Genomic DNA, 11,342 nt, shown 5'->3' with positions numbered 1-11,342 from the left:
AGACGCGATCCATCTTGGAGCCGGCTGGTGCGGTGGCGGTGGCGGGTGTCAAGGCGTTCCTGCAGCATTACGGGCTCCAGGGGAAGCGCATCGTGGCCGTCACCAGCGGCGCAAACATGAACTTTGACCGCTTGCGCCTGGTGTCAGGTGGGTCTGTTTGGACGTGGCGTTGAGCCTGCTGCACAGCCTTGTTGACAAACAGGCTCAAGAGCTCGGAACGGGTTCTGGGGCGAACGCGATTGGAGAGACAAATATCACATTGCAATTAGGCTCGTTGCTCCAAGCGCAGGCCGCGGTCAAACCCTGCCTGCCCTCCGCGGCTGCCATCCCCTCCAGAGCGCTTTCAGTGTGCAGCCGCACCCCAACTTGTTCCTCCCCTGCCCCCAACTCCGTCCCTTTCCCCTCCCCCAGAGCTGGTTGACGTGGGCTCCCTAGAGGCCATGCTGGCAGCGCGCATTCCTGACCGCCACGGCGCCATTGTCGAGCTGCTGGCCATGTGCACGGGCCCCGAGGGGGACCCACTGGACGTCACAGAGCTCAAGTACAGGTAGGGGACGGGGGAGGGGGTCGGCAGGGTGTGTTTGCATAGGGGCAGACAAGGAGCGGAACGAGGGGGCTACGGTAGTGGGAAAGGAGATGAATTTGGCGTTGCCAGGATGTGTGCAGGGTCACGAGTGTGTGGGTGTCCTCGGCCGAGACCGCCAGGAGGGCAAGGCGTAATGCATAGGTTCAAGGCGTTTCGCACGTGAAAGGCGCGGTGTCAGTTTCAAGGTGCTGGGAAGCAGCTGCGCGCCCAGCAGGCCCCACCCCGGCCTTGCATCCTGGTGTCAGGTTTTCGGGAAACGAGGGCCGGCGCGGCACCGCGCGGCTGCTGCTAGGCCTGGGCTTGGTGCCGGGCGGCAGGCAGTGCGCAGACCTGCTCGCTCAGATCAACCGCCGCGAGGGATTCTACGCAACAGACATCTCAGGGATGGACCTGGCGCAGGTGGGGGTGCCCCTTGCTAGTATGGCTGTATCTGCTGGGATACGACGATCAGGGACCTCCGCATGTAGCCGTGCCGCGCTGGGACTGCCATCAGCGCTGCCCCTGGCTGCAGGGCATGCCGTCAACACAGCAGTACCGCAGGGCGCTGCTCCGCGCACCTTCCGTGAGCAGCTCCCCCTCACGCTCCCACACCCCTTTGCTGCGTTGTCCGCCGCCCCGGGCCCTCCGATGGGCTCACGTGTCACACCCTTCGGAACTGACCCACCCACAGGTGCACCTGCGCCACATGATCGGCGGTCCTGCAGTGCTGGACGGTGGGGGTGAGGTGCAGGATGAGGTCATCTTCCAGGTAAGCGTCATCTTCCCCTCCCTTGGCTCAAGGCCTGTTGGCTGTTATTGACTGGCCAGTCCGCTCTGCGGACTGCCCCAAGCTGGGCCAGTCCACCTTGCATGCCAGCATGCACGCATCCCCTAAGCATGTTCCCGAGCTTTTCAGAGACCCATGCGAGTGCGCACACATGCTCGCGGACCGCGCCCACCCACACATAAAATCTTCCATCCTACATGACTCAAAACAGGTGGACTACCCCGAGCTGTGCGGCATGCTCCACAAGCTGCTGACACCCATCAGCCCGCGCTGGGACATCACGCTCCTGCACTTCCGCAAGACAGGGCAGCGCTCCGCCACCGCGCTGCTGGGCCTGCGCGTACCGCAGGGCGAGATGGGCGCGTTGCAGGAGGCGGTGGCGGCGCTGAACGACGAGTTCCAGTTCAGGGAGCTGAGCGGGCGGGACCTGGAGATATTCAAACTGTTCGTGTAAAAGCACATGGAGATCATGCTGGGGCTGGCACTGCCCACATTCTTCTGCCAGACGGTCACGGCGTGCTGAGCTGGGTGCTGGGGGAGGAGCACGTCGACAGCGGCGGTCTGCTGGCTGGCTGGACTCATCGACGGACGGCATACCGCCTCGTATGGTGCACAGTAATTGCGTCACATCGAGACTATACAAAGCCACCTAAATGGGTGCAGGGTACAAACGCGGAACGGCGGCGTAGGGCATCAGCGACCAGGCAGCTGAGCTCGAGCTGGCGCCGGCGGCAGAGTGATCAGCAGATCACCAGGGTTCCTCAGGGACGCTCGTTGACTCATGCCACGATCAATTCCAGACATCGGTATCACGCACTCAATCGCTGTGTTCCGTTCTAAACACCAGTGTCAGCATAGGCGCAAGCATCTACACACATTGAGGAGGGTCGTTTGAAGGCATCGTGACGCCGTTAAAAAGGCGTGGATCGTCAGTGATCATCGCGTCACATAGGTCCTGGGCTGCTCAGGCGTGATCCCAGGGCGAGATGCCCTACTTATCGCGGAGGGCCCTGGATGGCCTGAAAGCCTACGAATATAAGCCAGCAGGTTACACCTACCTGGACAAGATCCATGCACCATTTTACAACTGTGAGCAGGGCCCAACAGTGGTCTGCGCTGCGCGCCTCCAGCTGCCACCTCGGCCGCCGACCTGCTGCTGTGCGTGCAGGCCGGTCAGCAGCTAGGCAGCTGGGCAGGTGCAGCCAGCACTGGCTTGCGCAACTTGATCTGCTATGGGGCATGAAAGATGCAGACGATTATGGTCGCGAGCCCTGACCAGGCCCAAGCGTTGTTGTGCGCCTGTGCTGCCAGCTTGACGTACACAATCGCGCGCGCACCTTCCTTCTTGCACGCTCGCCGCAGGGTGCGTCGAGAAGATGCCTATGTGGCTGGCGCCCAACCTCATCACGCTGACGGGCACCATGTGCCTCATAGTGGCTTACCTGATCAGTGCCTGGTATTCGCCCGACTTTGATTGTGCGTGGTGATTATATCTCCGCACGCCGCTGGATGTTTCGGCGGCTGTCTTGGCCATGGGACTGTTTGGTAATGGGGCCATGCTTTGCAAACGTTCACAATTTAAGACGCCTTCAGACAATAATCATAGCGCAGCAGCGCGGGCTGTGCCATGGCGCCAGCGCCAGCCGGGTTGCCATCCGCTCTGGCGCGCACGCGCCAGGCGCGCAGCTGAATGCTGACACCCTTTCCCCGCCCTGCGTCGGGGCATGCCCTCTATCCACCACTTCGCAGCGGTCCCAGACCCACCGCGGTGGGTGTACCTTGTCAACGGCCTGTCGGTGGTGCTGTATGTCCACCTGGACTGCCTGGACGGCAAGCAGGCGCGCCGCACCAAAAGCAGCTCGCCGCTGGGGCAGCTCTTCGACCACGGCTGCGACGCGCTGAGCGTCAACCTGCTGCTGGCCAACATCGGTGTCAGCCTCGGCATGTCATGCTCCTGGGCGCACGGCATCGGCAACTTTGGGGTGAGGCGCCGTTGTGCTGCAGGCCGTCAGGCCGCCGACCATGTGCATTGGCGTCGCGCAACATCTGGCATGTTGACTGCTTTGAAATCTCCAGTGTTTGCGCGCGCGCACACACACACACACACACACACACACACACACACACACACACACACACACACACACAAACACAGGTGATGTTCACGTGGATCCTGGCGCAGTGGGAGGAGTACCACACCAGCATCATGCTGTACGGCAACAGCTTCTACGGCGTGCTGGAGGCAAACTACTGCATAGCTTTGCTGCACTTTGTGACATTCGCTGTCGGGCCCTGGCTCTGGCGGCTCCCTGCGACCGACGTGGTGCCCCTCAAGATTCTGGAGGGAGTGCGTGAGTCCCTTGGGGCGCGAGGCAGGCAGCTCAGGGAGCGTCGCATCCCCGTGTCACAATGATGTATCAGCCGGCCAGCGGTTGGTACCAACTGCCCACAACGCAGCTGATAGCGCCACCCCATATTCAGCAGGGCGGCACCCGCATGTTCATTTTTCACACCAGCTATACGATTTCTGTGTCACCCCGCAGTCTGCCTATTCCAACGAATTCATCGTGCACTTTCACCACCACCCCATCCTTCTCAGAGCTCAATTCGTTACTGATCATTGCGATGGTGACTGTGGGGTTCTACCAGGCGCTGTGCAACATGTACCGCGTCTTCTTCAGCTTTGACTACCGCACATTGCCTCCAAAGGTGGGGGCCAGGCGGTTGCAAGCAGGGTGTGAGGCACAACAGGATGTTGGCAACATGCGGTCACCATGGCATGTGCTGTGCACCACTCCTTGAAGTTAGGTGCTCTCCACTCAGGCACATACACTTGGTACGCGCGCACATACACACTTTCTGTCTTTCTCTGTCCCCATCTTCTTCTTTGTTTCTCTCTCTGCCGTGCAGGAGGCTGGCCACAAGCAACTGGGCCCCACCGCTGCGTGGTTGCATTTCGTCACCCTCACAGCCCAGCTGGCGATCAGCGCGATCTGGCTCTACGGCGAGACCACAACGCCGTACCTCTGCCGCGCTCAGAACGTCAATGTCGGCATCATTTACGCGCTCACAGCCAGCCGCCTGATCATGGCCCACATGTGCAAGGAGCCTTTCCAGCCGCCCCTGTTGGCGATCTTTGGCATGGCGCTCGCGGTTGCCAACAGCCGCCTCAAGTGGGCGGATCCCATGCAGGTCACGCTGGGGCTGGCGATTGTGGCGCTGTTTGGGTACCTGCATTACGTGTTGAGCGTGATTGACCAGATCTGCAATTTCCTGGGGATCCGCTGCCTTTCCCTTAAACGGCCCGACGCAGCGACAGTCTCAGCCATGCACGCCAACTAGGCTCTTGGGCGCGCAGGCTTTGCAAGCGGCTCGCTTTCTTGTGACTTTCACAACCTTGTGCGTGCACCAGATGACTTGGGACTGCTAGCAAAGCGGGCGCGTAGATGGCTCTCTGGCCGCCTGCCTGCGGGCTGGCCCGCCACAACCAATTTTGACCTGACTGGATGAATGTATTGTTTGGATTGGGGTTTCACGCCCATGCGAGTTTTGGGATTGGTGGCTGCTGGTGCGACCATCACCAGGTGACTCGGGCTGCCATTCAGCAGCGAAGCTTGCCATGTGCCGCACATTGCCTGGCACTTGCTGCTTGATTGAGGCGATGGGCGTTGCTGATTGCTGAATGACGGCTTGCATGCATGCAACCTTGCGCTGCAACTGTTTGTAACCGAGAGTTCGGCAGCACTTTTGGCCAGCATCGTGAATGCTGAACACCGAGGCGGAGGTCTCGTGCGCTCAGAAGGGTGAGGATGCGCCCATGACGGCGGACTTGCAGCGGGAGTATGTGCCAGGGGAGTGCGGGACAGGCAGCGGGGTGTGCATGGTTTCAGCCCCCCCCCTACGGTATTGTCTAGTCTATTGTCAATAACTGCCACTGCGCCGCGGCCTTTCTTCCTACAGTCAATCTGCGCAAGTGGAGATTGCAGTGCCATGGCTTCCGTGCTCCGGCCGCATTTGAAACAGAAATTGATTGAGTAACTTGTCAATCTGACATTTCTAATCCAGCGCACCAGCAGAGGTTACTGGGCATGATTTGTTACGATCATCTTCGAAATCGTGATATCTTCATATGCAAGTTCTAGTAAGGCAGTCACAGCCCGCAAGCCCCTGCAACGTACAGACCGACTGCGACCGTATCGAACATCAAAGTCGCGGCTAATACAGTAATAAGCCATCGACATCATTCTTAGGCTCGAAAAACTCTCTCAGATCTCATGCATTGTGCCCAGTTCAAGATGCAGCAGACCGCGAGGTTCCCAGTGATGAGGCGTTTGCCCCGCGGGCAAGTGGTGCAGGTCAGAGCAGCAAAAGACGCCTACAAGGTTCTGATAGTAGGTGGTGGCTCGGCAGGCATCACCACAGCGGCTCACTACGCTCGCAAGCTGCCCGGCCAGGTGGCGGTCATCGAGGTAGGTGGCGCCATCCTGATTGGTACCGTAGTGGCGCTGGGCTGTGTGCAATGTCTGCCTCGTGTGTGCAGCACACCTTTCCAAATGGAGAATGCCTTGGTGTATGTACGTCCAGCGAGTTGTTACAAGTGCCATGCTTTCTTGCGGCCCGGCAATGGCAGCTTCCGCAGCGCCGAGCAACAATGATCATGTGTTGCTGGTGTACACACGGCATGGTGCGGTCGCGCAAACATCTCTGCATTGACCGGGCAAGTAAGCGCCCGCTCTGCCAGCACGGCACCCATGCACCACCCACCCCTGTGTCAAATTACGCCCTGAGCAATCTTCACCCCTCATCAACCCGCCCCATGGGGCCACATCAACGCCGCCCCTCCACCCGACCACCTCTGCAGCCCTCCCAGTACCATTTCTACCAGCCCCTCTGGTGAGCTCATGGTTTTGCCATTGCACAGCAGGGCGCTGGCCTGTACAGGCTGTACAGGCTGCAGGGCAGCGGGCAGGGCGGGGCTACAAGAGCGGCCCCACGCCACGTGTCTCGCCCACAAGCCCCTCCCGCCGCTCTCCCCACCCCCGCTCCCAAATTCTGATCTCCGTGATTGCTCCACATCCCTTATATATATATATACGCACGCTTGCCTAGGACGCTGGTTGGGGGCGGCTTTAAGGACATCAAGGAGTCCCGCCGCCCTACGGCCGACGTCATGCCCAGAGGCGCGGACTGGATCCAGGGCCACGTCGCTGAGTTCGACCCCCACGACAACAGCGTCACACTGACAGACAGCCGCAAGCTGGAGTATGAATACCTTGTGGTGGCGACTGGCTTGCAAATCAAGTGGGACAACGTCAAGGGGCTGAGCGCCGCGCTGGGCGATGGCCGCGTGGTGTCAAACATGAGCTACGCCACGGCCCCGCTGACTTTCCAGGCACTGCAGGAGCTCAGGAGCGGACACGCCCTCTTCACCATGCCCAAGGTCAGCATTGGTCAGGCTCCTGCGTTGTGTGTACTTGCAACCTTCGGACTGTGTAGCCTGCCTTGCTTGGAAATCTGCGGGGCTGGACGTCCCTCAACTCCATTTATCTGTAAGTATTGGAGTGTGGCTGATCCTGAACTTTTCACTGCCCCCCACCCCCTTTCTTTGTATGCTGACTGGCCCCAAAGGGCGTCGTCAAGTGCCCTGGCGCCGGCCACAAGGTCTGCTACATAGCAGAGGACTACCTTCGGCGCGAGGGGCGGCGTGGTCATGTCAGCGTGACGTTGGCCATGGCGGCCGACCGCATGTTTGGCATCCCGCGGTACTCGCAGACAATCGAGGGGCTGGTCAAGGAGCGCGACATCAACGTGAAGCTTACCACCAACCTTGTAGGTGGGGCTGGGTGGGTTGACAGGGTTGATGGATGGCAGTGGCCAATCAGGTAGGTGTCGCAGGCGGGAAGCTGGTGATTTATTGGTAGGAAGCTGCGCGTGCACGCCCACGAGTGACATGACAGCTCTGCGCCTGCATAAAGTTGCGCATTTGGCAAGCTGCGGCTGCCGGGCATCGGAGCCGCCGCCCGTGAGAACAATGCAAGTGTTGCTTCCACGGACAGACCATGAGGGTTCAGGCCCAGTAGTTGATACGCCCGATGCCCGCCTCCCTGTCCCCAGCACTTCCCCCACACATACACCCTTGCAACCATGTATAGCCCCAATAAATAACTGTGCTGTTGTTGCCCTTCTCCAGGTGGAGATCCGTGGCGACAAGCAGGAGGCCGTTTTTGAGCAGCTGGACCAGTGAGTAGCAGCTATAAGTGACGGGGGTTGAGTCAACAACCTGATGGCTATCCAAGCTGGGGAAAGCCATCACCTCCAGCCGCGTCCCACCAGCTCCCTTGCAGCTTGTGCCTCCCGTGCTGGCTCTCCAGCCCTGGCCCATCCTCATCACCCCCGCCCCTGGCTGCTCGGCAGCATTCTGTGCTCTCATCCCACCTTCTCACCTCTCAACATGCCGATGTGCAGGTCTGGCCAGGTGGTGGGCCATCAGGCAATGCAGTACGACTTTCTGCATGTGACACCGCCTCAGGGCCCCCTGGACGTGGTGGCCCACAGCCCTATTGCTAACAAGGAGGGGTGGGTAGAAACAGACCCTGAGGTGCGAAAAGTGGTGCTGAACCAATTTGTTGGAGGCAGGCTTGGGACCCCGCCTGGGCAGGAGACTATTTCAGAGGCCATGCATGCAATCCTAAGCTCTTACTGCTCAGTCCCATCAGCCGTCAAGCGCACATCCGTCTACAATGTGTCATGCAACGTCGGCCATTTTCACCCACGGCCCACCAAATACCGCAGACACTGCAGCACACGCGCTACGCCAACGTATTCGGCATCGGTGACTGCGCCGCCGTGCCCACCAGCAAGACCGCCGCCGCCGCCGGTGCCCAGTTCCTCGTACTGCGCGACAACCTCGACGCGCTCATGGCCGGGCGCGCCTCGGACGATGCCCGCTACGACGGCTACAGCTCGTGTCCGCTGGTTACCAAGAAGGGTGCTTGCATGATGATGGAGTTTGGCTACGATGGGAAGATCATGGAGACCTTCACCCCCCTGGGCATCGTGGACCAGCAGAAGGTGCGCGGCTGAGGCTGCTGTCATGTTTGTCCTGTGTGAAAGGCGTCCCAGGGCGCAGGCAAGGTTGACCTCAGCAAATCGGAGCGGATTAGGTTCTCAGGGTAGTCAAATAGGGGGTTGAGGAGGTTTTTGAGGGGGGGCAAGCGGTGTGTGAGGGGGACCAGACGGTTGGGAGGGAGCCCGGCCAGTGCTCCAGATACGGCTGTGTGCTGCACTGTTTGCATCGTTGCCGCGACCGTGGCAGTCGCGAAGAGGGGGCTGCAACATCTACTGCCCGCAGCCAAGCCGTTGTCAACAGGATGTTTGGGCGGGCTGCAACGGTATGCAAGTGAGGGCGCTGACATACGAATCAAACATTGTGTGCAACATGTTGCCGCCCTGCTTCACTCCCCTCACCCTCTGCAGGAGGAGCCCTTGATGTGGTTTGTAAAGAAGGACGTGCTGCCCTGGGCCTACTGGAACTTCATGAGTAAGGGTGAGGTCGGATGGTTGCCAGGAGGATATTAGACGTCTCAGACACGTGTGCCATAAGTCTGCTTGTGGCTGGGTGAGTTGCTGCTGCCAGGCACCTAGGTGTCGGACGCCACCCACACGCCCGGCAGACAGCACAGTCAAGCAAGCCTGGTGCGTGGCCATATTGATCAAGCAGATTGTCCAGCTGATCACAATCCAACATTGCGTCGCCTACGTCGCTGTGTCCTGACCGACGCACCTCCTGCCCCCAGGATACGTGCCGTGGTCAGAGTGCAAGAACATCATCAAGCGGATGACTGCGGTAACAGACGCCCCGGCGGCGGTCAAGTCCACGCGCTGATGGGTGGCCCAACTTGTCTGCTTCAAGCCACTCTTGATTTGGCCCGTGATGTCCAAGCAGCGTGCCCCCAAGCTGACGATTGCACTGTATGGCATTTCTGCAACTTCTGTATACAGCATTGTTCTCCGTCCCAGTCATTTGTACAAGCACAACTCAGCTTGGCCATTGATAATACAGCAGTGTAAGTGCAAAATATGCTTACTCGTAAATTGTGCCCTCCAATGAACCCTTTGTGCTTGTTGGAGCCTGCCACTGCTCATGACTTGCAATGTACTGTGTGCTCATCAGGCGTCAACGGGCGGTGTAAGTGCTGTTGATTTCATCTGCAAATCACATGTCAGCTGCCACGCACGCCACCTGAAAGGTTTCATAACGCCACAGCTTTCCGGTGAACAACTTCTGATGAGCCTTGCTGCCAACTTTTGGATGCCAGGTTGACTCTGTGTGTGCAGCGGTGTCAGCGGGTTTTGAGTACAGCATGCACGTAGACGAGGATCAACGTATGTTGTGCGCAGTGTGCAGCCAAACTGGGTTGATCTGCAGGTGGAACAACTTCACTAAAAAGTCGTGTTCTAGGACCACATCACGTAAGATCATGACATGTGGGATTTGCCACCACTCCACTGCACACACACTGTATCGTGCGGTAGTCTCACCAAATCTATTCCAGCTTTGGCCCCACGGACTGCGGCGGGCCTTCCACGACAAGGCATGATACCCTCGCAAACTACGCAATCATCATAAGTCACTTGGGCTGACGTGACAGAGCCAATCTGGTCACTTGGACCAATATGACAGCGCCAACCTTGGACAACGCCGAAGCGGGACTTTGCGCAATCGGCCGCCACGCAGCGTGTGCACCCTGCCTGACTGCTTTTACTCAGGAGTGTACAAGGTCTTAGGATACTGTACGCAGTGGTCTACTTGCCGTGCCGTTGTATCCCCATGCGTTTCACGAAGATGCCGCTTCTTTCCTGGAGTGGGAGCGCACCTGTGCCGGCAGACCTGGGTTAACAGAGAACTAGACGGTCATACTTCAAAGCGAGTCGCGACCGTGCAGTGCGCAACAGGCATGCTCGGGCTCAGATCTATGTCAGCAGTGCGGGGGCTAGGCCCCCGCCGGGAGCTGCCGTGTAGCGTTCCTACAAATAAGCACGCATTTCGTGCTACCCAATGCAGCAGCAATGGGAGTGCGGAGACCAGCACCTCTCACTCGGCAATGCGGGTGCCCCCATTCCCGCATCAGCTCGGGGCAGCGGCTCTGCTCGTGCAAATGCGCACCTGGAGACATCGGATTGTACAATGGACGCGCCAGCAGCGGCTGCAGCAGCTCTTGTTTGGGTGCGTCGGCCGCAGCGCATGAGGCCACCGGGCGCGGGCGCGCGTGTGCCGACTTAAACATATGCATCGGATGCGGATATCACTGCCATTTGATTTGCATTGGCTTGTACACAGCATCCTTCAAACGCACCCCTGCAACCGCTATGCACAGGGACAGCGCCACATTCGGCGGCGCGCAGCAGCTGCAGCTGATGGCGGTGTTGGCGCTGCCGGTGCTGCCGGGCGGCGGCGTCAACGACATATTCACCAACAGGGTGTTCCTTGCCGGCTTTTGGGCCTGGTTCACTGCGCAGACGCTGAAGGTGCGGGCACAAGGCCTGCGGCATGTGCGAGGATGCGGCCGCAGGGCGCAAGGCATGAGACCCAATCGCATGTGCGGCCTGCCTCGCGCATTTCTGCTCAACGCTCACTCCTTCGCTGCGAGACCTGAGCGCTCCTGTCACTGATTTCTTAAATATGTCCCGTTCGCGCCTCCAGATCTTCACAAAGCGGTTGAAAAAGGGCGTGTGGGACGTGCGGGCGATTGTGGACTCTGGCGGCATGCCCTCGTCGCACTCAGCACTCTGCGCGGTGGGTGGGCCGCCGAGCACGCGCCGGTTCGCCGCTGTAGGCGTTGCCACGCACTTGAGTCTGCTGTATGAGAGCAGGCGCGCACATGGCTGGCCTTTTGAGGGGTCCCCTCGGCCATATGGCAGGCGAAGGGTGGCATACGGCAGGGCCTCTCCTGAGGCCCCGCACAATGTGCCCCCCCCCCCGCCCGCGCC

At 59.7% G+C, this 11,342-nt stretch overlaps 4 protein-coding genes across 4 annotated transcripts in view; all 4 read left to right on the top strand.

Moving 5' to 3' along the window:
• Nucleotides 1-116: 116 nt before the first annotated feature.
• On the top strand, nt 117-1,806 carry MNEG_8174 (threonine dehydratase; the record flags this gene model as incomplete). Its single annotated transcript, XM_014043357.1, has 5 exons — nt 117-147; nt 412-547; nt 832-985; nt 1,257-1,334; nt 1,564-1,806. The coding sequence occupies 5 exons, from the start codon at nt 117-119 to the stop codon at nt 1,804-1,806; spliced, it is 642 nt and encodes a 213-aa protein (XP_013898811.1).
• A 532-nt stretch (nt 1,807-2,338) lies between these two features.
• Nucleotides 2,339-4,694, top strand: MNEG_8173 (ethanolaminephosphotransferase; the record flags this gene model as incomplete). The annotated part of the gene is made up of 6 exons (XM_014043356.1): nt 2,339-2,441; nt 2,715-2,828; nt 3,102-3,334; nt 3,508-3,703; nt 3,952-4,061; nt 4,263-4,694. The coding sequence occupies 6 exons, from the start codon at nt 2,339-2,341 to the stop codon at nt 4,692-4,694; spliced, it is 1,188 nt and encodes a 395-aa protein (XP_013898810.1).
• Nucleotides 4,695-6,522: 1,828 nt separating this feature from the next.
• On the top strand, nt 6,523-9,237 carry MNEG_8172 (sulfide quinone reductase-like protein; the record flags this gene model as incomplete). The annotated part of the gene is made up of 7 exons (XM_014043355.1): nt 6,523-6,792; nt 6,981-7,181; nt 7,543-7,592; nt 7,818-7,950; nt 8,145-8,423; nt 8,829-8,898; nt 9,149-9,237. The coding sequence occupies 7 exons, from the start codon at nt 6,523-6,525 to the stop codon at nt 9,235-9,237; spliced, it is 1,092 nt and encodes a 363-aa protein (XP_013898809.1).
• A 1,484-nt stretch (nt 9,238-10,721) lies between these two features.
• The window catches only part of MNEG_8171 (hypothetical protein), a gene marked incomplete at both ends in the record, with an annotated part of 2,401 nt that continues 1,780 nt past the window's right edge, over nt 10,722-11,342 (top strand). The window contains 2 exons of the mRNA XM_014043354.1: nt 10,722-10,880; nt 11,056-11,148. Of these exons, the coding sequence (XP_013898808.1) occupies nt 10,722-10,880; nt 11,056-11,148 (252 nt within the window). The remainder of the gene's footprint in view (nt 10,881-11,055; nt 11,149-11,342) is intronic.

This window comes from Monoraphidium neglectum (assembly GCF_000611645.1).
Source record: "Monoraphidium neglectum strain SAG 48.87 unplaced genomic scaffold scaffold01524, whole genome shotgun sequence".
NCBI lineage: Eukaryota > Viridiplantae > Chlorophyta > Chlorophyceae > Sphaeropleales > Selenastraceae > Monoraphidium > Monoraphidium neglectum.
Note: the sequence above shows the minus strand (reverse complement) of the source record. Positions and strands in the feature narration are given on the sequence as shown.